Source organism: Megascapheus bottae, chromosome 4 (genome assembly GCF_031878675.1).
Source record: "Megascapheus bottae isolate mThoBot1 chromosome 4, mThoBot2.hap1, whole genome shotgun sequence".
In the NCBI taxonomy this organism is placed as follows: Eukaryota; Metazoa; Chordata; class Mammalia; order Rodentia; family Geomyidae; genus Megascapheus; species Megascapheus bottae.
The window spans coordinates 4123011-4150508 of record NC_143512.1 but is presented as its reverse complement, the minus strand read 5'-3'; the positions used below and the strand labels follow the sequence as shown (position 1 = coordinate 4150508).

Genomic DNA, 27498 nt, shown 5'->3' with positions numbered 1-27498 from the left:
CTCACGGCTGTAAAAGAGCTAAAGTGTGGGCCTAGCTGTAGAGGGCCTGCCTGGCATGCATAAAGACCCGAGTTCAAATCCTCCGTATTACAGACACAGAAAAAGCCAGAAGTAGTGCTGTGGCTCAAGTGACAGAGCAAAACATGTCTAAGGACAGTGCCCAGGCCCTGAGTTCAAGCCCCAGGACTGGCAAAAAAAAAAAAAAATTGAAGTGTAGGAGTGAAGTTCTGAAAAAGAGGTACTACTCATTCATCTCATGGCAGGCCCAGAGGCGGGTTCACGTCTATCCACGCCCCTGAGCCAATGGGAGGGCTTGTTGGTCTGTCTCCGCCCCCTTTGGGCCGCCGGTCCACAGGAGTACTACATTTCCCAGCGGGCCCCGCGACCGAGGCGACGAGGAGCCGGAAGTGGGGTGCGCGAGGTCCTAGGGCGGAGGGAAGTGGCGGGCGGGGGGCCGAAGGGGGCGTGCGTGCTAGCTGGCCGGCCGGGGTCGCGGGCATGGCGGAGGCCCGGAAGCGGCGGGAGCTGCTTCCCCTGATCTACCAGCATCTGCTGCACACGGGCTACGTGCGCGCCGCGCGGGAAGTGAAGGAGCAGAGCGGCCAGGTAGGCGTCCGCGGGCCGCGTGCAAGGTCTGGAGCAGTGGCCCGCACCCCCGCGGTGGCTGGGCGGCCCGGGAGCCGGCTCCGCGGGGTCGGCGCCGCGCCCGGCGAGCGCGGCGAGCGCGGCCTGCGCCTCCCAGCCGCGGCTCCCCGCCGCCCGATCGGGCCTCAGTTTCCTCGTCCGTGCAGTGGGAGGGCGGGCGACGAGGGCGCTGGCGCTCCGGGCGGCTTTGTAATTCCCGCGCCTCTTTTCCCCACCCCTTCCTGGTAGCGGGGGGGTTTTAACGTTTCCTAAGTCCCGGCCACGTGGCTCGGCGCGGTCCCCCCCAGCGCGTCCACATTGCTCTGGGTTGGGGTGCATTGCGATCACGCCTTGAGGAACGCCAGGAGCAGGGCCCCCATAGTTAATGATCTGGGCCTCGGGCCCCTGGCCATCCGTGACCCAGGATGACCTAGGACAGCTGTGGGACTCGAACTCGTGGTGCTCGATCATTTAAAGCTAACTTCATCCTCCGACTTTTAGACGGAACCAGGCGCGTTTTCAGTGCCGTTCTGGAAATTACAGTCTGGTACTAGGGAGAGGTCAGAGAATCACAAAGTTGGCCGGATAGTACTGAGTAGCAAAAGATAAGAGGCTCAGGATGCTAAAACCGGGATGGTGCAGTGCCCTAGTCAGGAATAACAAGAACGGCTCTCCTGAGGAAGAGGAACTTGATTTGTGATCGGAAAGCAGTGGTGGGTATTCAAGTAGAGGTGCAAATGCCTCTCTCTGGGGTTGAGAGAGGAGTGTTGTGTGCTCAGGGATTGCAAACAGAAATCTGTTGTGACTGAAGTGTCTCTGAGAAATGGAGGCAGAGAGTTTGAAGCTAACCATATGGATACGGATTTGATTAGTTTAAAAATAAAAAAAGAGCTCTCAGGACCTCTTGAAGGGGCCAAAGCATGGTGAACCCTAAAACTATTGGTTTCCTAATCCTGGCTGGACTTTAGTTCTTTTCTTCAGTTATTTCACCTAAGAGATAAGAGGGCAAGGGATAGTGTCCATCTTCATTAGGCATGAGCCCATACAAGAATGTCCTGTCAGACATAATCATAATAAATAAAAGATACAAGCTTGAGCCAGGAGCTGGGGGCTCATGCCTGGAGCCCTAACGGCTGAGGAGACTGAGGTCTGAGGGTCATGTTTCCAAGCCAGCCTGGGCAAGAAAGTCCATGAGACACTTATCTGTTAACCACCAAAAAGCTGGAAGTGAAGCTCAAGTGGTTGAGTGCATCCTTGAGCACAAAACCTCAGGGACAGCACCAAGTTTCTGAGGTCAAAAACAACAACAAAAGAGAAACCCACACACAAACTTGTAGTGTATTATATCTGATAGATGAGAGGTTTGAATGTCACAAGAAGTAGAGCAATTGGGGAAGGGGATGGCAGCATTCAGTTATTACTAGAGTAGTCAGGGAAGCCTTCTTGAGGATATGTCATTTGTGTAAAAACCAAAAGAAAATGGGAGAATAAATTGTGTACTTACCAGACAGGAGAGCATTTCACATAACAAAAATGGCAAAGCCCTTTGGGAAGCTAGGCCATCACTATTCCTGGGATGGAAAAGAGTGAAACTGACAGTCTGGTGTTCCTAGCTTGTGGTACTAGGCACTGACATGAACTATCCCAGATGTAAGCACATCCACAATATGTTATATGTGGTATAATGAAAGCTCTTAAAGTTTAAAGGAGAAGGAGAGGAGTGCCATCATCTCTGACACGATCTCTGCCTGACTCTAGGTACATCTGCTCAGGTGTGACACCCTCTGTTCTTGTCACATGGCTCTCAGTTTCATTAGAACACTGACACTTCTGTTCACAAGATGTGGGCTTCGGGCCCCAGATCTAGGGGCTTGGATTTCACCTAGTTCCTTTCTGCTTCTACTTAGAGACTAGTTCCATGTGGGTTCGTTTTTTTCCTAGTGACCAACAGGCTATGCCACATGGATGCCTGAGTGTCTGGGTTGTGGTTTGTATACTGGGTAAGTCGCCTAGCCAGACCTTTGAAAGACTTCTGAAAGGTCATGAGTAGGAAAAGCCCTGTCTCATCAGTGGCCAAATGGGTAGTGCCAGTGGGCCTAGAAAGGTGCTCTCATGGACCCTCCCACCTCCAGCCTCTCAAAGGTCCCTCTTTTTTTCCCCCATATATTTTGTATTGAAATTAATAGAAGGGTTACATTATATTCACCAGATAGAAGGTGCATTACTTCACATACATTGATACCCTTTCTCATGTCTTGGTTCAAAGATGCCTCTTACCAATGTGCTGAATGTGCTTGCCTAGCATGCACGAAGACCCGGGTTTGATTCCTCGGTACCACATACATAGAAAAGGCGGGAAGTGGTGCTGTGGCTCAATTGGCAGAGTGCTAGCCTTGAGAAAAGGATAGTGCTCAGGCCCTGAGTTCAAGCCCTAAGACTAGCAAAAAAAAAAAATTTCTTTTAGCTAGAATTATTTGTTTGCCCTTCTTGTATCTAGAAGAAATTGAATGGTATTGTCAGGAACAAGCAAAAAGACCCTCTCTGAAATGCTTGTCTGTGCAGGTACAAGGTGAGGGGCACTGGGCCTCAAGGGGATGTTACCGTGCTGGGAATTCATTGTAGTTCTCTTTACTTTTTTGCAGAAGAATCTTCTGGCTCAGTCTATCACACTTTTGGACATCTATACACACTGGCAACAGTAAGTGTGGTGGGACTAAAGATGTAGGACAGAGACGCCCCATTCAGTCATCCAGGAATCAGATCTAACCCCATAACCCACTGTGGCACTTGTCTCCAGAAGCCAGGTCCCATCCCATGTGGGAATTTCTCTGTGGACATTTGGTAAGGGAGGGGACATTGAAAGTCATAATCTTTTATCATAAGCATTTATTGAGCACCTGCAGAATGCCCAGTCCTGTTTTAGGAATGGTGGTACTGTTATAAATGATACAGAACTGATTGCTCCTTTCCTGTTGCTGACATTATAGACAAGGAAGTAGGATAAAACACGTAACCATAAAATGCTTCTAGTAATCAGGACTAGGAAAGACAGGCGCTTGGGAACATGAAACACAACTTCGTTGGAAGTTTCTGGGGCTTCTCTGAAGGGCTGTAACATAGAGCTTTTGGAAGCAGTGGGGTAAACTAGGTATTGCATTGAAGAAGCAGGCAGAGTACCTGGCAGTGGGAGTTGCTGATGCTGAGGCCTGTAGCCGAGGGATAGTACAGATGAAGCCAGGCAACTGACAAGGCCAAGCCTTGCAGCCTGGCCATCTAATGAGAAAGTGTGTCTTTACTCACAAGCAATGGGAGCCACAGAAGGACAAGGCAGAGTGAGACAAGACCTGGCTGGGCCTGAGGTGGGAGCACAGAGCCAGTGGGCAGCGTGTGTTGGGAAGGGTAGGGATGAAAGAAGGATGTGGATGGGTTCCAGAAGTGTCTAGTTGACCCCCAGATCTGACTTGTGCACCTGTGGGAAGGTAGGTCCACGCATGAGCTGGAAGGAAAGCCTCCAAGATCATGGGGAGTATAAAACAGGAAATGTAAACACTTTCCAAGGCGGGAATCAGTTAAGGGAGTATCATCAGAGAAATGGCTTGAGATTGAAAGATTGTTTTCTCTCCCTGCCCTGAGGGGCAAAGAAGCGGAGACATAGCCCCTAAGGAATGCTAGCGATCAAAGACAAGTTCTCATTTCTAGATACAAGCACTTACTTATCAGAGATACCCAGAAATGAGTGGGAGGACAGTGGCAGTGAGCCTCCTGCTGTCAGTAGTATGTAAACAGAGGCTGCCAGTCTGTAATGGAAAGCTAAAGTCACGAAAAACCTGTCCACCCTCAGTTCTGGCTCTCCACTGGTGCTTAGGTAAGCTCAGAGTACATGGCATGTCCTCTGCTTCTCACCCTCTCCATCTGGCCCAGCTTCCGGTGAGCTATACCACATACCCTTCCTGCTGCTAGCCCCTTCTCAGAACAAGGGTCTTTCCTAGTCATTCAAACCCAACCACTAGTTGTATGACCTTGACTTTTAAGGGTCTTCATCTATAAAATGAAAACTAATGTAGCTATCTCATTGCGTTGTAAAAATTAAACAATACTGTATGAAATAAAATGTCCCAGTGTTTATGGAACAGCTACTACAAGCCAAGCACTATTCTTTGTTTTTGTGTCAGTACTGGGACTTGAACTCAGGGCTTGAGTGCTGTTCCTTGACCTTTTTGAGCCACAGCTCCCCTTTCATTAAAATATGTCTCACTAGACCTTGGAATTTACATGGTCAGATCTCCGTCCTCTTGAGTAGGATTACAGACGAAAGCCACAAGGGCTGAACTAGACCTAACATTCTGTTGGGAGAAAAGAGACAGAACAAGTTACTATATCATAGGTAATAAATGAAACCTGCTTTTAGCAAGGTGCTCCTGAGAAGTGGCCTTCCTGGGAAGGAATAACATACAGATTGTGGGAGAGCCATCTCCATCCCAGCTGGAAACAGGACACAGACTGACTCTTGGGGGTGGAGATCAGTGGGGCTAAAGAAGGAATTAGGGGAGATTCATCCATTTGGGTGCATATCTGACAATGCTCCAAACTTAACTCCTTGACCCTGGGCAGGGTACTTAGTGACTCCTTTCTCTAAGTGTGTGCAAGGAGTTGGGAGTTGCTGGGGCAAACTTCTTGGGCCTGTGTATTGGAGTGAACTTCCTCTTGGCCTTATATATTGGGTGAGGAATCAGGCCAGAACTAAGTAAAGCAACAGAGAGAGAAATGCTCAAAAGGAAATGAAACCTAATGATAGGGCCTAGAATGTGGTGGGGGAGGAGATGGTTGCCAGGGTACTGAGGAGGTTGAATTAAACTTCAGATGGAAATTTCAGCCCGGGTATAGTAGGAAAGAAGAGGGCATGGCTGGTGGGGCAGGTTCTGGAGGAGGAGCCAGATGTTGTACACAGAGCCTATCATCTGCTGGCCATTAGCTACTGCTGTAATCCTCTGTAACATACCTGGTTCTACTTAAGACTAGTCCATAATTATCAGGGGCACTTTTCCAAATGAATGAAAATGCAATGGTGTGTTGACATCACTACTTTTAAAAAAATCTCTTTTTATTATTATTTAAAAACTAAGCTGGATGCCAAGAGTGGTCAATAATTATTAGGAGCACTTTTCCAAATGAATGAAATGCAATGGTGTATTGGCATCACTACTTTAAACATCTCTTTTTACTATTATTTAAAAATAAAGCTGGTGCCAGTGATTGTATATAGAGATTCCCTTCTTGAATACCTGTTTGTTAAACACATCATTTGAAATATGATGTAAAAATCAATGTTAATAAATTCTTTAATTAAAAAAAAAATAAGCTGGGTACCAAAGGCTTATGCCTTTAATCCTAGCTACTCAGGAAGCTGAGATCTGAGGAATGTGATTCAAAGCCAGCCCAGGCAGAAAGACTCTTATCTCCAGTTAACCACCAACAACCCAGAAGTAGTTGTGGTTCATGTGGCAGAACATTAACGTTGAGCAAAAAAGTTTCAGGGACAGTCCTCACAAGATCAGCACAACAGAATTTACTGAATTAGGCATCTTTTAGTGTTTCTTATTAGAACAAATCACCATTGCTCAGGAAAGTAATATGTATGAAAGTTTCAGAAAAATAGGATACAACAACTTGAAAGCAGCTCAGCCTCTACAATAGAGAATAGAGATCAGCAGATAAGTCACAGAAGCCTCCCAGTGGTCGGCATAAGGAGACATGCTGTTTACATTCTACGGACAGGCTAGGGATTACTAAACTCTGTATAGCTTAGACTGCTCTGAGCCCTGCAATCCCTTCATTAAAATTCCCACTGAGGTAGAGGTCAAGACTTAGAAATTGCCTCCAGGGCAATTATGGTCATTGGCAAAGAGAAACTTGAAACACTGTTTCACAACCTGACAAGAGCTACTTAGCACAGCAGGAGAGCAGGGGATATGTAAAACCCCATTTAGGGTACTGTGGTAGAGCGTTAGCCTTGAGAAAACTGAGAGACAGTGCCCAAGCCCTGAATTCAAGCCATAGGAGTACCCAAAACAAACAAAAAACAACAACAAATCTCTATTCCTACCTTTTATCCTCACTCTTTTTTTTTTTCTTTCCTTTCCCTATTATCTTGTGTTCTCTTCCTTTATAGGACATCTTTTTTTTGGCCACTGCTGGGTCTTGAACTTAGGGCCAAGACACTGTCCTTGAGCACTTTTGCTCTACCATTTGAGCCACAGCACCTCTTCCAGCCTTTTCTGTGTATGTGGTAAGAGGAATTGAGGGTAGGGTTTGTGCATGCTAGGCAATCAATCACTCTACCACTAGGCCACACTCCTGGCCCCAAGGACACTTCTTGACCCTTGGTATTGTAAGATTTTTATGTTTGTTCTTCTGCCTCTGTCATTTAACCCATTAGTATTACCTTTTGTTTTCTGGAAGAGTTCAGAGAATAACTTGCTGGTACTTACATCTGTGATATCCTTATCGGCTATTGCTGCCTTTTCTCTGGCCTGTTTGTTTCCTTTAAGGACAAAGTACTCAAGCTGTTGTGTGTCACACGGCGCCCTAGCCATAGCATCTGTGTGGCAGAGATTGCCCTGTCTGCCTCAGTTTGTTTCATTCATACTTGTCCCTCATGGTCAAAGTCTTTAAGAAAGAGACTAGCTTCTAGCTCTGAGTTGGTTTTGGCCCTCATCCATCATACTTCCTGGAAGCCATGGCACTTACTTGGAGGTTGAGGTTCTTCAAGAAAAGAAATTTCAGTGGTCCAGCTGCAAAGTAGCTCTACAGTTAACTGCCACCCAGTTCAAAACTGTTTAAACTCTTCACATTTCCTTTAGGGCCTGGGAGATGTGTGTGTGTGGGGGGGGTTATTCTCAGGTGTCATCGAGGTGTCCTGTCACTGTATTGGAACAGACAATCTCCTCTGTTCTGCAGGACCTCTGAGCTTGGCCAGAAGCAGAAGGCAGAGGATGATGCAGCACTGCAAGCCAAGAAGACTCGTGTATCGGACCCTATTAGCACCTCCGAGAGCTCAGAAGAAGAGGAGGAAGAGGCAGAAGCTGAAGCCACCAAAGCCAGTAAGAGCCCGCTGTTCTAGGTGTGGCAGGGGGACTGTGCAAAAGCTTACACCTTTGGGAACACCTCGTGAACAATCCTCTTCTGTTTTGCCCTCTGGACACACCCTAGTAGAATCTCTTAGGAAAGAGATTAGGCAGGTGTCCCAGAAGTGCTTTCTTTGTGCCAGACAATTGTGTTTCCAAATTCAGGGCATTCAAGAGGAACCATAAAAACTTCTGCCATACGATTGGCCCACCTGTGAGATCTAGGAGCTGCATAGTCCTGGGGTTCTATTAGATGTGAAAAAAGGTCGCATTTGTACAGGAACTGTGGCCATGCTGGATGTATAATTTATACCTTGTTTAATCTTTGTAAATTATAATTTCAAGTACTGAATTCAAAGTCAAATCCATGCAGCAGGCCCCTTGTCTGAGTGACTGGGTTCCTTTGAGAGGACCTTCCCTTGCCTCGGCAGTGTGCATGTGAGTGCTGGGCTGGTTTCCAGCATAGGCCGAGTGGCCCTGTGGAGGCCTCTATAGCCCCTGCTTCTTGAGTCTCTTTTTGCCACAGCAGAGCCATTGCTGTGTCTCCTAGGCAGTTTTTGCTCTTATAGAAGGCAATTTCTTGATTTTAAAGTAAAGTTTCTGATTAGAAAAGAAATGCGGGATTCATTATAACATATTCATTACAGAATTTTGAAAAGCTGAAGGAAGGCTGGGAGGGCTCAATTGGTAGAATGCTTGCCCAGTGTACACAAGGCCTCCTAGTTCAATCTCTAGCACTGAAAGAGGGAGAAGGGGCAGGGAAAGAAATCATCCATGTGCTTGGCCTGTATTCCTCTAATTTTAACCCTTGGGGGAAGAAGGGAAGCATAAAAATTTGAGGACAGCTATGCTACCTAACATGTCCTAGTCTAATCAGGCTATATAGAAAAACCCTATCTTTATTTGTATTTATTTTTATTTTTTTTTGCCAGTCCTGAGGCTTGAACTCTGGGCCTATGCACTGCCCTTGGGCTTTTCTCAAGGATAGAGCTCTACTACTTGAGCCATAGCCCAACTTCTGACTTTTTCTATATATGTGGTACTAGGGAATTGAACCTGGGTCTTCATGCATAGTAGGCAAGCACTACCACTAGACCAAACTCCCGGCCCCAGAACCTGTTTTTAAAAACGTTCTTTAGCTAAACCGGCACTGAGGCGCTGGGGCGCTGGGCGTGGGGTAGCTTATGCCTGTAATCCTAGCTGCTCTGGAGGCTGAGATCTGAGGATCAAGGTTCAAAACCAGCCCAGGAACAAAAGGACCTGAGACTCTTATCTCCAATTTACTAGGAAATGGGAACTGGGGCTTGGCTCAAGGGTAGGGCTGCAGCCTTGAGCTGAAGAGCTCAGGGACAATGCCCGGGGGGGGGAGGGGGTAGCCTTGGGCTGAAGAGCTTAGGAACAGCACCCTGGCCTATTTCAAGCCCCATGGCCTTGAGATAGATAGATAGATAGATAGATAGATAGATAGATAGATAGATAGATAGATAATAGAGATAGAGATATATTGATATACATATATATATCAATCATTCATTAGCTAGACAGTCATGGCTCACATCTGTAATTCTAGCTATTCAGGAAACTAAGATCTGACGATCATGGTTCAGAACTAGCCCATGTAGAAAAGTTTATGAGACTTACCTCCAGTTAACCATCAAAAAGCTGAAAGTGAGCTGTGGCTGAAGTGGTAAGAGTACTAACCTTGAGCATAAAAGCTCAAGCACCAGGAACTACACATACACACACACGAATGCCATGTGATCATACTGGATGTATGTATAATTTATATCTTGTTTAATTTTTCTAAATTATAAATGCAAAACAAATCCATATTAAACTATACAAAAAAAAAAAAACAGAAAAAAGAAGTTTGCTGTTTGTCCTACACTCCTCCCTGCTTGCTTACCTATCACTTCATACTGACTGGCTACTGTTTAATTAATTTCTTTCTTTTGGGGGGTCAGTCATGGAACTTGAACTCTGGGCCTGGGCACTGTCCCGGAGTTCTTCAGCTCAAAGACACTGCCCTACCCCTTGAGCCACAGCACTGCTTCTGGTTTTCTGATGGTTAACTGGAGATAAGAGTCTCATTGCCTTTCTAGTGCCTGGGCTGGCTTTGAACTGTGATCCTCAGATCTCGACCTGTGAGTAGCTAGGATTGCAGGTGTGAGCCACCAAGCCCAGCTTCAATTTAATCAATTTCTAAAGCTGTGATAATGGAGTTATTATTACACTTTTTTGGAGTTGTTTTTTTTTAAGAATTTTATTTTATTTTATTTTTTCCAGTCCTGGGCTTGGGCTCAGGGCCTGAGCACTGTCCCTGGATTTTCTCAAGGCTAGGGCTCTACCACTTGAGCCACAGCACCACTTCTGGCTTTTTGCTATGTATGTGGTACTGAGGAATCAAACCCGGTCTTCGTGCATGCTAGGCAAGCACTCTACCACTAGGCCAAACTCCCGGCCCTTTTTGGAGTTCTTATTGAGAAAAATAAATGAACATATTTATGTACGTGATGGTATTTATGTCTGGCATTTTTTAGGCAAGCAGTCTTTCTGGGAAAAGGGACTATGAAGCCGGGCTTGGTGGATCACCCCTGTAATCCTAAGCGGCTCAGGAGGCTGAGATCTTAGGATCCTGATTCAAAGCCAAACCCTGCACTAAAGACCGTGAGACTCGTCTCCATTTAATTACTGGAAAACAAGAAGTAGCTCAAGGGGTTGGGTGGTAGCCTTGAGCTGAAGAGCCCAGGCCCAGTGATCAAGCTCCACAATCTATGGGGGGGGGGGGGGCTGAGCAGCATACCCCCTCACTGTCACAGCAGCGGCCATACCAGCTAGAACACCTGGGGCATTAGGGCAGGTAACATAGATACACAATGGATAGAATGAGGTGACCACAGTAAAGCGTGGCTGGAGCTGGGTGTTTCCTGTCCAACTATGTTTAAAGTTTTCCATAATTGCCAAAAGAGGGAGAAAGTTTTAAGTGCAAGAAAAGAATTAGATCATTCCATTCCTTTCAGCAACCCCTCCCCCTCCTCTTTTGTGGTCGTGGGGCTAGAACTGGGTCTGGGCCCTGTCCCTGAGCTCTTCAGCTCAAGGCTACCACCCTACTCCTGGAGCCACAGTGCCACTTTGGGTTTCTCTAGTGATTAACTGGAGGTAAGAGTCTCACTGACTTTATTGCCCAGGCTGACTTTGAACTACAGTCCTCAGATCTCAGCCTCCTGAGTAGCTAGGATTACAGGTGTGAGCCACCTTACCCAGCAGCAACATCTCTATAATAACAACTTAGAAGTCTTTTTTGTCTAAGATCTAATTATTTATAATTCGTTTAAAGCATTGATAACCTACAAATCTCCACATATAAGTAGGCCCCAACTCATGGTTCAACTACCTCTTCATTAGGAAACCACCCAAGGAGTCATTTACTCCTATTTCCTGCATAGGCAGTCTTTTCCTCTATTTCTCTCTACTTTACTTTATCCTAATAAACTTTATTTTAAAATAACAACAATGGGCCAGGAGTTTGGCCTAGTGGTAGAGTGCTTGCCTAGCATGCCCAAAGACCCAGGTTTGATTCCTCGGTACCACATACCTAGAAAAAAATGCCAGAAGTGGTGCTGTGGCTCAAGTGGTAGAGCTCTAGCCTTGAGAAAACCCAAGGAAAGCTCAGGCCCTGAGCCCAAGCCCAGGACTGGCAAAAAAAATAATAAATAAATAAATAAATAAAACCCTAGCTGATAACAAAAAACCTTACTGATAAAAAAACGAAAAAGGAGCCACTTGATTTCCAAGCATTTTCTCTGTAGGCGTGGAGCTGACTGTTGTACCTTCATTCCATGGACTTTCAGGGCCACTATGTACTAGCCCGTGTGAAAAACATCCACCAGAGTTGTGTAGTGGGTGGCAGGAATGTAAGCCAGTCCTTTCCCTCTGGAGGCCTCAGCATTTTACATCACTGGGCACAGAGGAGTCCCTTGAGGATGTAAATGTAGCACTTACATTACTGTAGTGGGCATGGCTAATGTATCATAGAGCTTTTCTCTCAAGGGTGGGCTCAGCCTCAGATCTTCACATCGGCATGTAACCAGTACCAATTGATTTGTTAGGTAAAATCTGGCCTAGCTGTCTTAGATGAGAAAGGCCTACCTGGCTGACTTACCTGGTATGTATTTGTGTTTTTCAGCCCTAAGATTGGCATCTACCAACTCTTTGGTCACAGCAGGGGACTTGCCAGAAAAGGTCCAGGTGAGTGGGACCACTTTCCAAATTGTTGACTGTGGGAATAGAAGTTCAGTAGAGAATAATCTCTTTTAATGGAAAAGGACAGGGTTATATTTGCCCAGCCTGGATTAAGAGCTTGTCCAGTGTGATCTTGGTGAATCTGTTTGCTTTTCTGGGTCTCTTTCCTTTTCTGTAAGATGGGGTCTACTTAGTTTCTACAGTGGGTCACCAAACATCCTGCACCTGAGTATGCGTGTTTATTCCTCCGTCATCCTTGCACTCCCCTGTTTTCTGAGGAGCTGATACCTGTTGCTCATACTTAGTAAGTTCCAGTCAAAGCATAGAAACCCTAGATGAAGTCCAGATATGGAGGCACTGTAGTGAACAAGGCACCTGTGCTTCTGAAACTCTAATGACATTTTCTTTTCTTTGTGAGGCTTGACCTCTAGGCCCAGGTGCTGTCTTGAGCTCTTCAGCTCAAGGCTACCACTCCACCCCTTGTGCCACAAGGCCACTTTGGGTTTTCTGGTGGTTAATTAGAGATAAGAGTCTTATGGACTTTAATGCATAGGCTGGCTTTGAACTGTGATCTTCATGCCTGAGCTTCCTGAGTAGCTAGGATTACTGGTGTGAGCTAGGAGGGATTTGTTTGTTTCCAGTCCCGGTTTGAACTCAGGGCCTGAGCACTGTCCTTGGGCTTTTTTCAAGACTAGAGCTCTACCATTTGAGTCACAGCATCACTTCCAGCTTTTGTTATGTATATGGAATTGGGGTCTTCTAGGCCAGCACTCTACCACTAGGCCAAACTTCTGCCCTCTAATGACATTTTCTTCATGTCCTTTCTCTCCTTTTTTTATTTTGGGGTGGGATGGGGTCATGGGGCTTGAATTCTGGCCTGGGCACTGTCCCTGAGCTCTTCATCTGTGGGCTACTGCCCTACCCTTGAGCCATAGCCCCACTTCCTGTTTTCTAGTGATTAATTGGGGATAAGAGTCTCGGTTTTGTATTGCCGCTGGCTGGCTTTGATCCAGGATCCTCAGATCTCAGCCTCCTGAATAGAAGCTAGGATTAACAGGCATGAGCCAATGCCCCGGCCTTTCTCTGCTTTTAAAAAAAAAAAAAATGTTTGTTTTTATCCTATAGTTTGAACTGAGAACCTTGAGCTCTCACTTGACTTTGTCAAACTCATAGCTGGTGCTCTACCACTCAAGCCTTACCTCCACTTTGGCTTTTTACTGGTTAAAAGTTATGAAGATGAGATGAGACTCAAGGAGGCAGGTTACCTAGGAGTAGCCTTGTCAGGCCTACACGCAACAGGCTAAGCTGCTCAAGCATCATGCCATGCAAAATGTTCCTAGCCCTCTTGTTCCATGTAGGCAAAGACCAAGACGGCCAACAAGACAGTGAACTCCATGCCACGTGCTGACTCGGGGAAGGCGGGAATCCATCTACTCTCTGGAAAGTCACCCAAGAAGTTAGCAGAGCCCTCAGCAAATACCATCTTGGTCCCAGACACTGAGGAGGAAGGCAGTGTCCAGAATCTCAGAGCCAGTGCCAGGCCTGGTAAGAACCCCCTAACTTGCTCAGATTGGGGATAGGGCTTAGACTGATGCAAGCGGAAGCACTGCTTTGTTAAGCTCTGAGACAGTCTAGAATCCAGAAGTTTGTCTGGATGTCAGGAAGCTCCTGCACCTCGCCATTTCTCTTCTCCTGACTCCTGGGTCAGCTCCATAGAGACTGCTGGGGCTTTTCAGAGTGTGGGATTAGAGCATGTACTGACTTCTCACTCTTGCAGGTCACAGGGACCGATGAGGTTGTCCAGAGACTTAAGTGGAAAAGCCTTGGTTGGTTTCCATTTTTGCATAGATGGCATTCCAGTCCATGGCATTACATGGACATGGTGGCAAATGGAGATATTAGACATCAGGTCCTAGAGCACGTTTGTAAGGTCCTATCCTGGCCTTGGAGAGGCCATTAGAGGTGTATAGGAAAGCAGGGGTAACGAAGGACTCCAACTTGGGAGGGAGGTGGTGTGGAGGGGTACGTAGGAGACAGTAGACATAAGCTCTGTGTACAGGAATAGCAAGTGCTGGACTGGGCTTTCACTGGCAGCTGGCATAACAGATGTACTGGGGCGGGCAGGTGAGTAAGAGAGGGTGTCCCTCACTATGTTATGTCCACCCCTCAGGAATGGTATCAGTGGCCCAGGCCAGCAGTTCCAGTGAAGACACCTCCAGCTCAAGTGATGAGACAGATGTAGAGGTAATTGCCCCCCCATCTTCAGTAGTTGCCTTCTCTGATCACTCCCAGACCCTGGTGGAGCTCAGATCTCATGACCAAGTCAGATCAGGAGCTAGAAAGGTTGTGGCTGCAATTGGAGTTCAGGCTGCTTGTGGCACACCAAATAGCAGAAGGGCCAAGTTTATGGGAGTGAGATGCTGTACAAGACAATGGAGCACAGTGTAGGGGAAGGGTGGAGACAGCCTGGAAGAGAGAACGTGAGATACAGGTAGAAACCACATATAGACTGGGCAGCTCCACCATCCAAGCTGGAGGGCCACCGCAGTTTTGTTCTGAGGCTCTGAGAAGCCACTGTGGGGTGTCTGTTTCAAAGGTAAGGTGGCCTGAATTGTGTTTCAGAAAGATTGCTGGCAGTGGCCCACATTGGAGGGTGGTGTATAACAGAAAGAGGGATCAGCTGTTGGAGTGGCTTGGCAAATGCTAGTGGCTGGCACAGGGTGTCCAGTGCAAACGCTGCTTCAGGAAAGAGATCACCTAGAGTCAAGAGTGGATCTGTGTGATTCCCAGGCTGCTACCTCGCCACCCAGGGACCCTGAAAAGTCTGAGTTTCCCCATCTACCTCATTCCTAGTATGGGCTGTTCCTGCCTTGCCTTTTCACTTTGGAGCTGTAAGGATGCCCTTGGCTCTCAGCACTCCATTGCAAAGAAAAGTTTGGGGCAAAGGACATGAATACCAAGCACAGTGGCTCATGCATGTAATCCTAGCTACTCAGGAGGCTGAGATCTGAGGATCATGTGTGGTTCAAAGGCCAGCCCAGGCACTAAAGACGTGAGACTCTTTTAACTCCAATTAACCAAAGTCAGAATTTTAGAAGTCTCAGGGACATCTCACAAAAAGAATGCAAATGTGCCTGAGCTGTCTGGGCAAGCCAAGGGCAGGTTTGGCCTTTCAAGACACCAGCTGTTTTAAGGGCCACACATGGATGCCCACTTAGGCTAGACTCTGTGTGTACCAAGTAGGGAACAAGTAAAATGACTTGAGTCTGCTCCCCAAGGCCAGGTAATCAGTGGTCCCTGTGAGCCAACTCTGAGTGTTCCGCTCTAGAAAACTGGTGTAAAGATAGTATCTATTGGTCTGGGAATGTGGCTTGATGGTAGAGTGCTTGCCTAGTGTGCATGAAGCCCTGGGTTCGATTCCTAACTACCACCCAGGACTTCATGCATTCACGAAGGGCTACCCTAGGCCCCGAGAAGTTTAAGCCAGAAGCAGAATCTGAGAGCAGTGAGGAGGAGGCCCCCACAGGAGCATGCAACCAGGCACAGGGGGAAGGGTTGCCTATGGCCCCTGATGCTGGCAGAGCCACTGTATTATATACCCCTACCAGAGAATACCTATCCTGGAGATTGGGTCCAAGGAGTGAACTTGTCTTTCCAGCCTGTTGTAGCCGACGATGGCTGATTCTCAGAGGGTGGATGCTGCAGCCTACTCCATTGGTGATTACTGCTTACCTCCGTCTGCATTTCTAATGCTCAGGCTTCTGTCCTCCACCCAGCTAATTCTGCTGTGAAGATACTTTTTTTAGTTCTGTTTTGGTTTTCGAAACAAGCTCTCTCCATAGCTCAAGATCCCCCTTTCTTTTTCTCCCAAGTACTAAGACTCCAGGTCTTAATTGTCTGGTCCTATCTGCTTCTCAGGTCAAGACCAGGCTAGATAAAGGGGATCCATTACCTTTCTGGTCTGCAGGGGCCTTTCCTCTTACGATATACATCCCGAGGATAAGCCTACTGGACTGGCAAGCTGTTGGGATTAGAGTTAGGAGGAGCGTGAGTACCCACACCCAGGATGGATAGGTAGGGTAGGGTTATGGCAGTGTAAAGTATGGAGGCAGCAAAGGCAGCAAGAGATTGGAGCTGAGGCCCAGAGCTGAAAAGACAGGAGGTCATTGGTAGGAGGTCATTCCTGAAGGGTGTTGAGCCTGAGGAGGGAGTAGACCCAGTAAAGGCCTAGGTGTTGGGGCAGGGTAGATGCTGCTCCCCAGCTCAGGGCAATTTTGCTGTGATCAAGGGCTGGCAGTACTGACATCCGCTTTTCAGAAAAGCTCACATGAGCTTCCACAGAAACTCTATACTCTCCATTTTGGTGTAGAATTTGAAAAGAAGCAAAACAAAGTATGTGTAATGCACCTACTACCTGACAAATTGAACTGTAACTCCTCTACACAATATCCCGACAATCAAATTTTTAAAAAGTGTGTATGAGGTATCTGTTCCATGTACCTGAGAATATTCTTAGAATATGTTAGTTGCCTTTTTCCTGGGAAGATTGGTTCAGGGCTGAACCTTTCTGGAAGAGGCCTTTAGCTATCCTGCCTGAGAAGAGGCCAGACTGAGATCTTTCCCCAGGAGACTGACAGGTTGCTAGGGTTCTGAAGTTCTTTCTAAGGGCATCACTCCATCCATATTCAGACTGCCTTGTGTATAGGTATGTGCTGGGGTTTGAACTTAGCTCTCTCTTGGTGATTGCACTCAAAAAGAGTGCTTTACCATTTGAGCCACAGCTCTGCTTCTGCCTTTTTGGTAGCTAATTGGAGATAAGAATCTTAAGGACTTTTCTGCCTTTAGCTGGTTTCCTCAGATCTCAGCTTCCTAAGTAGATAGGATGGCAAGCCAACTCACATTCTTTTCATAGCAAAGCTGCTTCTGTTGTTTCTCTGGATCAACACATCCATCCCCTTCCCTAGCCTAGTCAGACATGCACTGGTGCTTCTAGCAAGGGTCCAGCTATCACCACCATGGGTGCAGGATAGTTCAGAGCAGAATGAGACCTGCCATGCCAGGTGTGTGCTGGAACCCCAAAGGGTTGTCAAGTGGAGCAGGGACCACGAAGGTGAAGAGGGATAAAACCTGGTCCTTGTGGAGCCTAAATAGAAACTGGGGACTGGTGTGGCTGCAGCACAGTCAAGGTCAGGGGGAAGCCCTGGAGGGTCTCCAAGCTTTATTCTGAAGGCATCATGAGAGTAAACTGCCCTTTCTCCCTCGCTAGATAAAGGCCTCTGAGAAAGTTCCCCAAGTCAAAACTGCTTCAGCCTCTGCCAGGCAGACTCCTTCAACATGTACCCCTCCAGTGACCCCTGGAAAGACAGGTCCCCTGGCTAACCCGGCCACGAAAGGAAGGCCAGAGCAGAATGCGGAGAGCAGCAGTGAGGAGGAGTCTGACAGTGAGGAAGAGATGCCAGTGTCTGTTACCCCCCTTCAGGTGAGGTCAGCAGGGAGCCCCCTGCACCCTTGGGCTCCCAGGTTGGCAGTGCCATCTGTGCTGTGAGTTGTGTTCGCCTCACTCCCATTTCTCATGACAGGCAAAACCCTCAGTGAAGACAGTTCAGGTCAGAGCAGCCTCGACACCTGCCAAGGAGTCTCCCCAGAAACGAGCTCCTCCAGCCACCCCTATGAAGAAGACAGGGCCTGTAGTGGTCCAGGCAGCGAAGCAGGAGGACTCAGACAGCAGCAGCAGCAGCGAAGAGGACTCTGACAGTGAAGGAGAGACACCAGCAGCTGTAACACTACCTGTGAGCCCTGCACAGGTGAGGCTGAGGGGCCACCTTGTCCCCCGAGAAGTATCTTAGGCGGCCTACACCCTGTAGGCTGGACAGAAAATGTAGAAGGACTCAGAACATTAGAGAGAAGGAAGAGGATGGTAAGGAGGAGGCAGCCCCAGCCCAAGTGAGGCCCATTCCTTCCAGATTCTTCCCCCAGAGCCCACAAAGAGGAGCCCTATGCCCTATCCCCTTTGTGCCAAGATTTGTAGCCGTCTTGGTCTCTGGTCTGCACACACCCTTCTTTGAGCTCTTTTTACTCTGTCTCACTCCAGGCAAAACCCTTGGGGAAGAACCTCCCAATCAAACCTGCCTCAGATCCTGCCAAGAGTTCCTTGGGGAAGGGAGCTGCTCCAGTGTCCCTTCAGAAGACAGGGCCTGTGACCCCCCAGGTCAAGGTTGAACAATCCAAGGAAGAAGACTCGGAGAGCAGTGAGGACTCATCAGATAGTGAGGAGGAGACAGCAGTGGCAGCGGTGACTCCAGCTCAGGTGAGAGGGGACTGAAGGCTGCTAGGTGGCATTATCCTGGTTGTTCTCATGTCAGTTGTTGGGTGTATAGAAGCCTGCTGGGCAACCTCGTTCCCCTCCCCTCTTTTTGTTTTCCACCCGGCAGAACTCTCTGCGTCTTCTCCATGGCCCCCTGAGTTTCCACACGCACCTTGCCCAGTCATTGCTCTGCTAGGTAGTCAGGGCAGCGGTTGCTGTGGTCCTCACCCTGGAAAGGCCTACCAAGTGGTCATGGAAGTGTGTGCAGGTTGTTCCACTGGATCGGAGTGTTCAAGGAGGCTTGCTGAGTGAGACAAGTGATCACCTAGGGCTTTTCAGAAGACTGGCAGCTAACTTAGGGTTGAAAGTCTCTTGGGAAGCAGCGAATAGAGTTTTCCAGGCAGAGAAGTAGCCAGAGTAAAGGCCAGGAAGCCTGACTTGGGGGTGCCTGGAGCATATTCCCTAGGGAGGCGGGGATGACAGGGCCTGGAGCATACTTCCTGGATTCCATACTTAGTAGTCTATCAGGGTTTGGTTGTTTTCTTGTGCACTAGAAATGAGCTCTCCCGTGGAGGGTGAGACTGCACACCAGTCAGGGGCCTGCGTCTGGTGAATTCTGGACCATTCATGGCCAGGCTTGATGTGCAGCAGCCACGACTCAGACTTCCCGCCCTCGAAGAGCAAGGAGAAATGAAAATGTTGCCTATCCCCATCTGTCATTGCTTATTACTTGAATTGCCACTTTCTTTTGTTCAATAACCACTCAGGCATGAATTGATCCTTTTTTTGCCCTAAACTAGTGAACACATTTCTTTGAATCTTTGCTTCTCCAGCTTGCTGTTGTCTTGTGACACCCATGTCCCTGGGGGTCTAAGCTGTGCAGTCTTCCTAGGAAGATTTCCCCTTTCCTTAGGCTGCACACACATGCCGGACCCAGTGCCTCAAAGGATGCCATTGTGTAGATCACTCATTTGTCTTCCCACCTGAGCCACCCACCTCTCCCTAGAGGGGGCTGTTTTATTTTTATTCTCTGAACCATGGGTTATTTAGAGGTGGGTTGTTTAATTTCCAAATAATCTAGCATTACCCAGCTGCCTTTCTGTTGTTGATTGCTAATTTAGCTGCACTGTGGTTGGAGAACATTCTCTGTGGTTTTGGTCCTATTTTCCACTGGCTTATTGAGTCCAGGTGGGCTTCATGGCTTTGACTTTCTCCCATCTGTGAAAGAATTTGTGTACTCCTCTCTCCTGAACCTTTAATAAAGCAAATGCTGTTCTGATGAGCTCACGGCTGGAACATTTGAGCCTTGACTCCCTGGGCAGTTGAGAGGTGCTGGGGCAAGATGCTTTCTGGCATCTCTGTGCCTTAGAATGCTGCAGATTTCCAATGCCATCTCGTCTCTGATCTTCCCCAGTGATTACTCCTCTTAGTTCCTTCTTTGTTGTGCCTATCTCTCTTGTGTATTCACCGAAGACCCAGGCAGGCATTGTGAGAGTTCCCTGGATATGACTTGAGATTACGTTTAAGCAAAACAAAACTTGTAATGTTCCATCTTGTTCTTGGCTCCTGCCTCGTAGACTTTAGATAGCTGTTTGAATTCTCACTGTTACCTTAGCATTCCATCCAAGAGGAGGAAGAAACGTATTTCCTATCTTTATGGCTTTTAACTTGATCTTTTGATCTGAACTTAATGACATGGACACCAAGCTAAAAAGAATCCTAGAAACACCTTTATTCTGGATGGTTTTATTACAGTGGTGAATTTGAGTGTATGTTAGATGCCTCCTGGCAATGTGTTTAAATACTCCTATTATCACAATAACTCTATAGGTAGCTGGACGCTGGTGGCTCACACCTGTAATCCTAGCTATACAGGAGGCTCAGATCTCGGATCAAAGTTTAAAGCCAGCTCAGGGGAGGAAAGTTCACGAAGCTAACCAACAAAAAGCCAGAAATGAAACTGTGGCTCAAGTGGTAGAACTATAGCCTTGATCACAAAAACTAAGGGGCACCTAGGGTACTATGTTCGAGTCCCTGTACCAACACTATAAAATAAAAATTAAAACCCTATAGTTGAGCCTTATTACTAGGCTTATTTTACAGAGGATGAAATGATCATGTGATTTAATCTGGTTTACACAGTTGTTAGATCTGAGTGTAGCTCTGACTACAGAATGGGCATTCCTGGCTCCCAAGACTACCACTCTCAACTTTTTCTCGTCTCTAATTCCCTTCTCTTCCTCCAGACCAAGCCCTCGGGGAAAGCCTCTGAGGCCAAAGCCTCCCCAACTTCTGCAAAGGCAGCTTCAGTCAAAGGGACAGCTCCTGGAAAGGTAGCCACTGCAGTTACCCAAGCAAGACAAGTCACTCCAGGCAAGGTAAATGGGGCAGAGGAGACCCCCTAACAGTGACCTAGCCTGGACCAGGCTCTGCGTAGGCAGAGTACCACATCATGATCACCCCATCACACCATGAAGTGGGAGCTTAATCCAGGAGGACCACACTTTCTCCTTCCTCCTTCCATGCCTTTACCCCTCCCGTTGTAGGAAAAGCCACCTGCAAGAACCCCTCAGAATAACACCACCACTACAAAGGGCCAGCCACAGAAGGGGTCAACTGTAGAGGCAGAAGAGGACTCGGAGAGCAGCAGCAGTGAGTCAGACAGTGAGGAGGAGGCACTGCCAGCCCAGGTAGGCTCAGGGAGAGCCCCAAGTGTGCCCTGGACCCAGCTCCTGGCTCCTGCATGCCCACCTTCCAGCTCTTTCCTTTCACTCATTTCACTGCAGGCAAAGCCCTCAGCTAAGATGGCTCAGGTCAGCACTGTCTCAGCTCCGACTAAAGAGTCCTCCAAGAAAGCCCCTGCAATTCCCTCTGGAAAGACGGGCCCGTCAGCTGCTCAGGCCCAGGCTGGAAAGCTAGCAGAAGACTCGGACAGCAGCAGCGAGGAGTCTGATAGTGAGGAGGAGGCAGCGCCAGCCCAGGTAGGCCCAGGGAGAGCTGTAAGTGTGCTTTGGGCCTCAGCTTTTCCGGCTCTTGTATATCCACCTTCTCTCTACTTCCTCATTTTCACTTCAGACAAAGCCCTCAGCTAAGACAGCCCAGGTCAGCGCCACTTCAGCCCCTACTCAAGAGTGCTCCAAGAAAGCAAGCCCTTCAGCACCATCTGGAAGGACAGGGCCTGCAGCTCCTCAGCCCCAGGCTGGGAAACCAGAGGAAGACTCAGACAGTAGCAGTGATGAGTCTGATAGTGACGAGGAGACACCAGCAGCTGTGACCCAAGGCCAGGTGAGGCTTTCAAACCACCATCACCCTACATGTTAATTGAATTACAACTGTAGGGCCCGCTAGGAAGGAAGTACAGATGGTGACTCTGGTTTCAGGATTCTTGGCCCCTCTTCTGGCTTCCTTGTCTCAGATAGAACCTGGAGACCCCTCAACTGGTCTGATAAAGGACATCCACAGCACCCCATAACCAGCAGGGCCTTCTCAGCACTGGAACAGAGCTGCCTGCCCCATGCTCTCACCAACCTCAAGCATAACCTCCAAAGCTGTCCCTGTTAGAATAAATCTGGGACTACCATGCAGGGGCCATAGGCTGTGGGGCGGTGGGGAAACCCCTTCCTCTGGGCCTCACAAAGGCTGGTGCTCCCAGGGGCCTGATCTAGCTTAGGGTAACCTCTGGGCAGTAGGAGGGAAGGAGAATCTCTTTCCTAAGATGTTTTCTTTTCCCCAGCTACAGCAGGTGGCAGGGCTGGCTATGTCCAGAAATGGAGGGTGACAAACTCCAGTTGAGCTCAAGCATGTAATGGAAACAGTGTTAGGTGATGAGTAGGTGTTGTGCTTCAGTGCCAGGAGAGACTGCAGAAGGCGGCGGCTAGGGCAGATGGGATGGACAGTGCCTTTCAGTTTCAGCTATTTGAGACCTTGTAGAAATGTGTCCTTGTTACAGCTAGATCTTCGTGTTTTCTCTTTTATTTTATGATACAGGAGTTTAATATATACTGGAGTTTGAACTCGGAGCCTTTTACTTGCTAGATTAAGTAGTCCATGCCTCCAGCTTACATTTCTAAAGGAAGACAGAATCTCCACCCCACAACAAACTCCATCCCCTCTTAGGTTTCTTCTGTTTTCTTCCTTCATGCATGTAAGCATTGAGAATGGAGATACAGTCTGGGCGTGCAGCTCAGTGAAGAAGCTGAGATTGAAGTACCGCTGGGTGTTCACAGGGCCCAGGTAGAGATAAGCACCTCACAAAGCAGTGTGCACCGATTGGTAGGCTGTGGTCAGCATAGGCAGCTGTTTTTCAGGCTGTATCCTGCTGGTTGCAGACTACTGCAAATATTAAGGGCCTGACTCCCAGACTAACCCATGGGCTCAACTTGGAGAGCTTTTCTTTTCTTTTGCCAGTTCTGGGCCTTGAACTCAGGGCCTGAGCACTGTCCTCAGGCTTTCTCAAGGCTAGAGCTCTACCACTTCAGCCACAGCACCACTTCCAGTTTTTTCTATGTGTATGGTACCAAGGCGTCAAACCCTGGTCTTTGTGCATGCTAGGCAAGCACTCTACCACTAGGCCAAACTCCCATTCCCATGGAGAGCTTTTGTTTTAAGATTTCTGTGAGGTGCTGGAGTAGTAAGTATTGTGACATGGAGGGTAAGAACAGAGTACCAAGTCCAGAAGTAAGCTACTGCAAAGTCTTTCCTTCAGCAGTGTGGCATCCCTAGTAACCTGCATTTCTTCCACCCCTCAGTGCCACCAGCTTTTGGGAACCATAGGACTATAGCACCACCTTAAAGGCTTCCTATCCAGACCCCAGGCTGGGATCCCCTGCCCCTCTGCAGAGCATTAGTGAGGGACACCACAACACACTCGGTGGTGTGTAAGGAAGGATGATTGCAGGGCAGGATTGTTGGGAGTCAGTCAACAATGTGCATTGTAGTGGCCTTATTTAAAAATTAGGAAACAAGGCCAGCACAATGGCTCACGCCTGTAATCCTAGCTACCCAAGAAGCTGAGATCTGACGATCAGTGTTCAAAGCCAACCTGGCACAAAAGGATCTGAGACTCTTTATCTCCAGTTAACCTCTAGAAAAGGGGATGTGGGGCTTGGCTCAAGAGTAGGGTGTTAGCCTTGAGCTAAAGAGCTCAGGGACAGCGCTCAGGCCTAGGGGTAGGGTGGTAGCCTTGAGCTAAAGATTTCAGGAACAGCACGCCCAGGCGGAGTTCAAGCCCCATGACCTCCTCCCCCCTCCCCCCCCCCAAAAAAATTAGGAAACGAAGCTGGGTGCTCATGCATGTCATCATAGCTACTCGGGAGGCTGAGATCTGAGGATGCAATTTGAGGCCAGCCCTGACAGAAGAAACCATGAAACTTCTTTTTTTTCTTGGCCAGTCCTGGGGCCTAAATTCAGGGCCTGAGCACTGTCCTTGGGCTTTCTCAAGGCAAGTGTTCTACCACTTGAGCCACAGCACTACTTCTGCCTTTTTCTCTGTGTGTGGCACTAAGGAATTGAATCTAGGTCTTGGTACATGCTGGGCAAGCACTCTACCACTAGGCAAAACTCCTGGCCCCTCCATGAAACTTATTATCTCAATAAACTAAGCCAGAAGTGGAGCTGTGGCAGAAGTGAGAGTGCTCAAGCCCCAGGACCAACACACACACCCTAATTAGGAAATGAGTCTGGCAAGGGCTCATACCTGTAATTCAAACTACTTGGAAAGCTGACATTGGGAGGATGTCAAAATAAAAAGTTCACAAGACCCCTTCGGAACCAATGGCTGGGAACAGTGGCACATACCTGTCATCTAGCTATGTGGGAAGTTGAAATGGGAAGATCATGTTTTCAGGCCAGCCTGGGCAGAAGAATCTGTGAAATAAGCTGATGTGGTAGCATGTACCTTTTCTCCCAGCCGTGATTCATGGTTCAGGTGCATTCCTGGGCAGGAAGTGAGATCCTATCAAAAATAGCCACCACTGGGCTAGGAATGTGGCTTAGTGATAGAGTGCTTGCTTGCCTGGCATGCATGAAGCCTAGGTTCGATTCCTTAGTAGCACATAAACAGAAAAGAAAGCCAAAAGTGATGCTGTGGCTCAAATGGTAAAGTGCTAGCCTTTGGTGCCCAGGCCCTGAGTTCAAGCCCTAGGACTGGCCAAAAAACAAAAGTAGCCACTGCTGAAAAGTGGGCCCGGAGTTTGGCCTATTGGTAGAGTGCTTGCCTAGCATGCACAAAGACCTGGGTTTGGTTCCTTGGTAGCACATACATAGAAAAAGGCAGAAGTGCTGCTGCTGTGGTTCAAATGGTAGAGCTCTAGCTTTGAGAAAGTCCAAGGAAAGTGCTCAGGCCCTGAGTTCAAGCTCCAGGACTGGCCAAAAATAAAAGGACTAGAAGTATGGCTCAGCAGTAGAATGTCTTAGCGAGCACAAAGCCCTAAGTTCAAACTCTGGTAACAACCACACACACACCAAAAAAAGGGGGGAAAGAAAAAAGACATTTTTTAAAAATAGAAATGACATGTACAGATTAGAATCCAAAAGCCAAGTGGGGATGTGCTTGCATTGGCTGTGGGCACACTAGGCAGCAACTGCTCACTGGCTGCACTTCCTCAGCTAACTCCCCCATCATATTCTGTTCAATCCTGTCTCCTCTGAAGGATTGTACCTCCAGCACTGCCAAAAGCAAAGCCCTGACTCCAGCCCCCATGCAGAATGCAGGGGAGTCCTCAGACAGCAGTGATGAGGAGCTGCCTTCTAGCCAGGTAGGCTGCACCTTCTCCAAACATGGCTCAGGGCTGGCCTAGGGCTCTTAGAGGGGTCACATCTTCCTCCAAGGAATCTCGGCACATGCAAGACAGCATTTAACAACTGTAGCTCTCTTCTCTCTCAGCACACTGGTATGCATGGTTGCCTGCTGGGGCAGGGTCAAACCCAGCTCCACACCCCAACTCCTCCATCCTGGGCCAGCCTTCTCCGCACTGGGGTGTTTGAGCTGCAAAGTAGGGTCCCGGTGGTGTTTATGTGCTGAAGTTAAGCATCTCAAGTCCTTTCACTGGCCCTTCCTGAGCAGAGTGCCTGTAGTCACGAGGCATTTGAAGGTCAGGCTTGAGCTCTGCAGATACTAAGGGAGCACACACACCTCTCCCAGGTCCCAGTCTTCCTGTTCCTCCTGGGGATCAGGAGGCTTCACTGTGTGCCTCACCTGAGAATGTGCCTGAGTATCCGAGGCACCTCAAAGGTTTTTCCACTCTCCTGGGTCTTGCTAAGCTGGTGCTACGGGTGAGATCTAAACAGCGTTTGCTCTGCCTTCAGAGGCCCCTTTCTGGTAACAGCAACCCCCTCAGGGCTCAGCCCACACTCTTGGAGGTTTGGCTAGGCCTCTTCATGGTGCTGGCATCTTGTATCCACACACTTGTGGGGTCTCCTATCACCTCCACAGTGTGTGCCATGTGCTTGTCAGTCCATCAAGCTGGTGCTGCTTGCATACCCAGAGTTGGGGCACTCAGATGCACATCTCAGTAGTGCAGTTACAGAGGATGATGAACACCCTCCCTCAGTGCCAAGCACTGTGCTGAGCCAGCAAGAGCCCCGGGGGAACACCTTTTGTTGTTCTTGTTCTAAAGAGAAGGTGAGAGTTCTGCACTCATCCCCACCCTGCTGACCTCACACTCCCCTCTGCAGGGCTCAGCCTTTGTTTTTGCCTTTCTGCTCTCTGGAATCCTGAGACACTTTCTGAAGTGTTCCACACAGCTGGAAAGGGGAGGGGGGGTGCCTCGCTTTTCTGTGTGGGGGCGGTTTAACACAATTAAAATGAACATCCTGCTTAAACTGAACCAGTAAATTGGTATACTAGTACTGAAGATTATATGGAGTCCCTTTTTTTTTTTTAGCAGTAAGAAAAAAGCTAGCAGCGAGCATTCCCCAGGAGGATTCTGGGAAGAGGGGTACAGCTTGGGACTGTGGCCTCCCCTAACTGGAGCACTTCTAGCCCCTCAGTCCCCACTCGCATAACTATGATCACTGACATCATCATCCAGCATTTCTCTAGCGACAGATGTTTTCTTTCACTGTATCGCCCAGGCTGGCCTGGGTTTTTGACCCTTCTACCTCAGTCTCCTGTGCCATTTTCCTCATATCCCATGAGTGGCAGAAGAGGCTGGGTTCCAGGGTGGTAGTTGAGCCCCTGGCTGCAGGGCATGGAGGGAAACTGATACATATATTATAATGCATCATAATATATAGTATAATGTATCGCTAAATGCCCCTTACACACTTTGTCCAAACAAAACGAATAGATTCCTACCCTCCCAGTTTGAGAAGAGAGAAATGGTAAGGAAACAGATTAGGGTTTGATAGCCAGGGTTTTCAGCACCGTCTGAACGCCACCCAAGACTTGCTAGAAAGAGGCACAGCTAGCAGCAGTTACTGTCCAAACACCCCAGGTGTGGTTCAGCAGATGGCAAGAGTGTGGTGGATCCCTTCTGGGCCCTCAGAAGGAAGGGAGGAAACCAAAGGCTCACTGATGGGGTCTACTGCTTCATTCCTAGGCAGAAGTGCATACATCCCTGTGTGCTCTTTCCCCTACATGGAGCAGGCCCAGGGAGGAATTATTGCAAACTGGACCTTGAGGAGTTGGAGGGTTTAACCACAAAGCAGTCATGCCTATGGACCTGATCATTGTTCCCTTCCACCCTTCTCCCCCACTCCTGCCCCGGCCCACCCTCGGCATCTAGCCCCCACATTTGCTCCCTGAGACTGCCCTGTGGCTGGGATAGGGTGGCGTGGGCAGGTGGAGCTAGGAGGAGGCTTGTGCTGCTGAGCTGCTTTTAACATCCTGAGACGCTATTGTTTGCCTCAGTGGGTTCGCTGCCTCACTTGGTCCCCGACAATCTGTTCCTCTGTCTTCTCACATATATATAGATCCCCTCCCTCCACTGCAAGCCTTCTCCCACTTCCCATCCTTCTCTTTCTCATCACATGGGGAGAACGGCTCTGGAAGTGGCAGATCAGAGCGGCCGCGGGGGAGGCTGTTTGGCAAGGGTAGGAAGGGCCTAAGCTCAACACAGTCTCCACCACCACCACCCCCACCATGGGTAGTGTTCTGCTTTGCCTTATTGCTTTACTTCTCTTCCCATAGCCTCTGGGGATGATGGGTACCTGGGAAGGCCCAGAAGGTGGGTAGAGCAAAGTAGCAGAGACCTCGCCCTGCCT

The 27498-nt window shown here is 48.4% G+C and overlaps 1 protein-coding gene across 1 annotated transcript in view; it reads left to right on the top strand.

The window, feature by feature from the left end:
• Positions 1–435: 435 nt before the first annotated feature.
• The window catches only part of Tcof1 (treacle ribosome biogenesis factor 1), a 39386-nt gene continuing 12323 nt past the window's right edge, over positions 436–27498 (top strand). The window contains exons 1-14 of the mRNA XM_090331229.1: positions 436–606; positions 3267–3322; positions 7582–7724; positions 11935–11996; positions 13349–13535; positions 14161–14234; positions 17257–17469; positions 17570–17794; positions 18082–18297; positions 20541–20672; positions 20841–20984; positions 21081–21275; positions 21370–21579; positions 24945–25049. Of these exons, the coding sequence (XP_090187355.1) occupies positions 499–606; positions 3267–3322; positions 7582–7724; positions 11935–11996; positions 13349–13535; positions 14161–14234; positions 17257–17469; positions 17570–17794; positions 18082–18297; positions 20541–20672; positions 20841–20984; positions 21081–21275; positions 21370–21579; positions 24945–25049 (2070 nt within the window). The 5' untranslated portion in view covers positions 436–498. The remainder of the gene's footprint in view (positions 607–3266; positions 3323–7581; positions 7725–11934; positions 11997–13348; positions 13536–14160; positions 14235–17256; positions 17470–17569; positions 17795–18081; positions 18298–20540; positions 20673–20840; positions 20985–21080; positions 21276–21369; positions 21580–24944; positions 25050–27498) is intronic.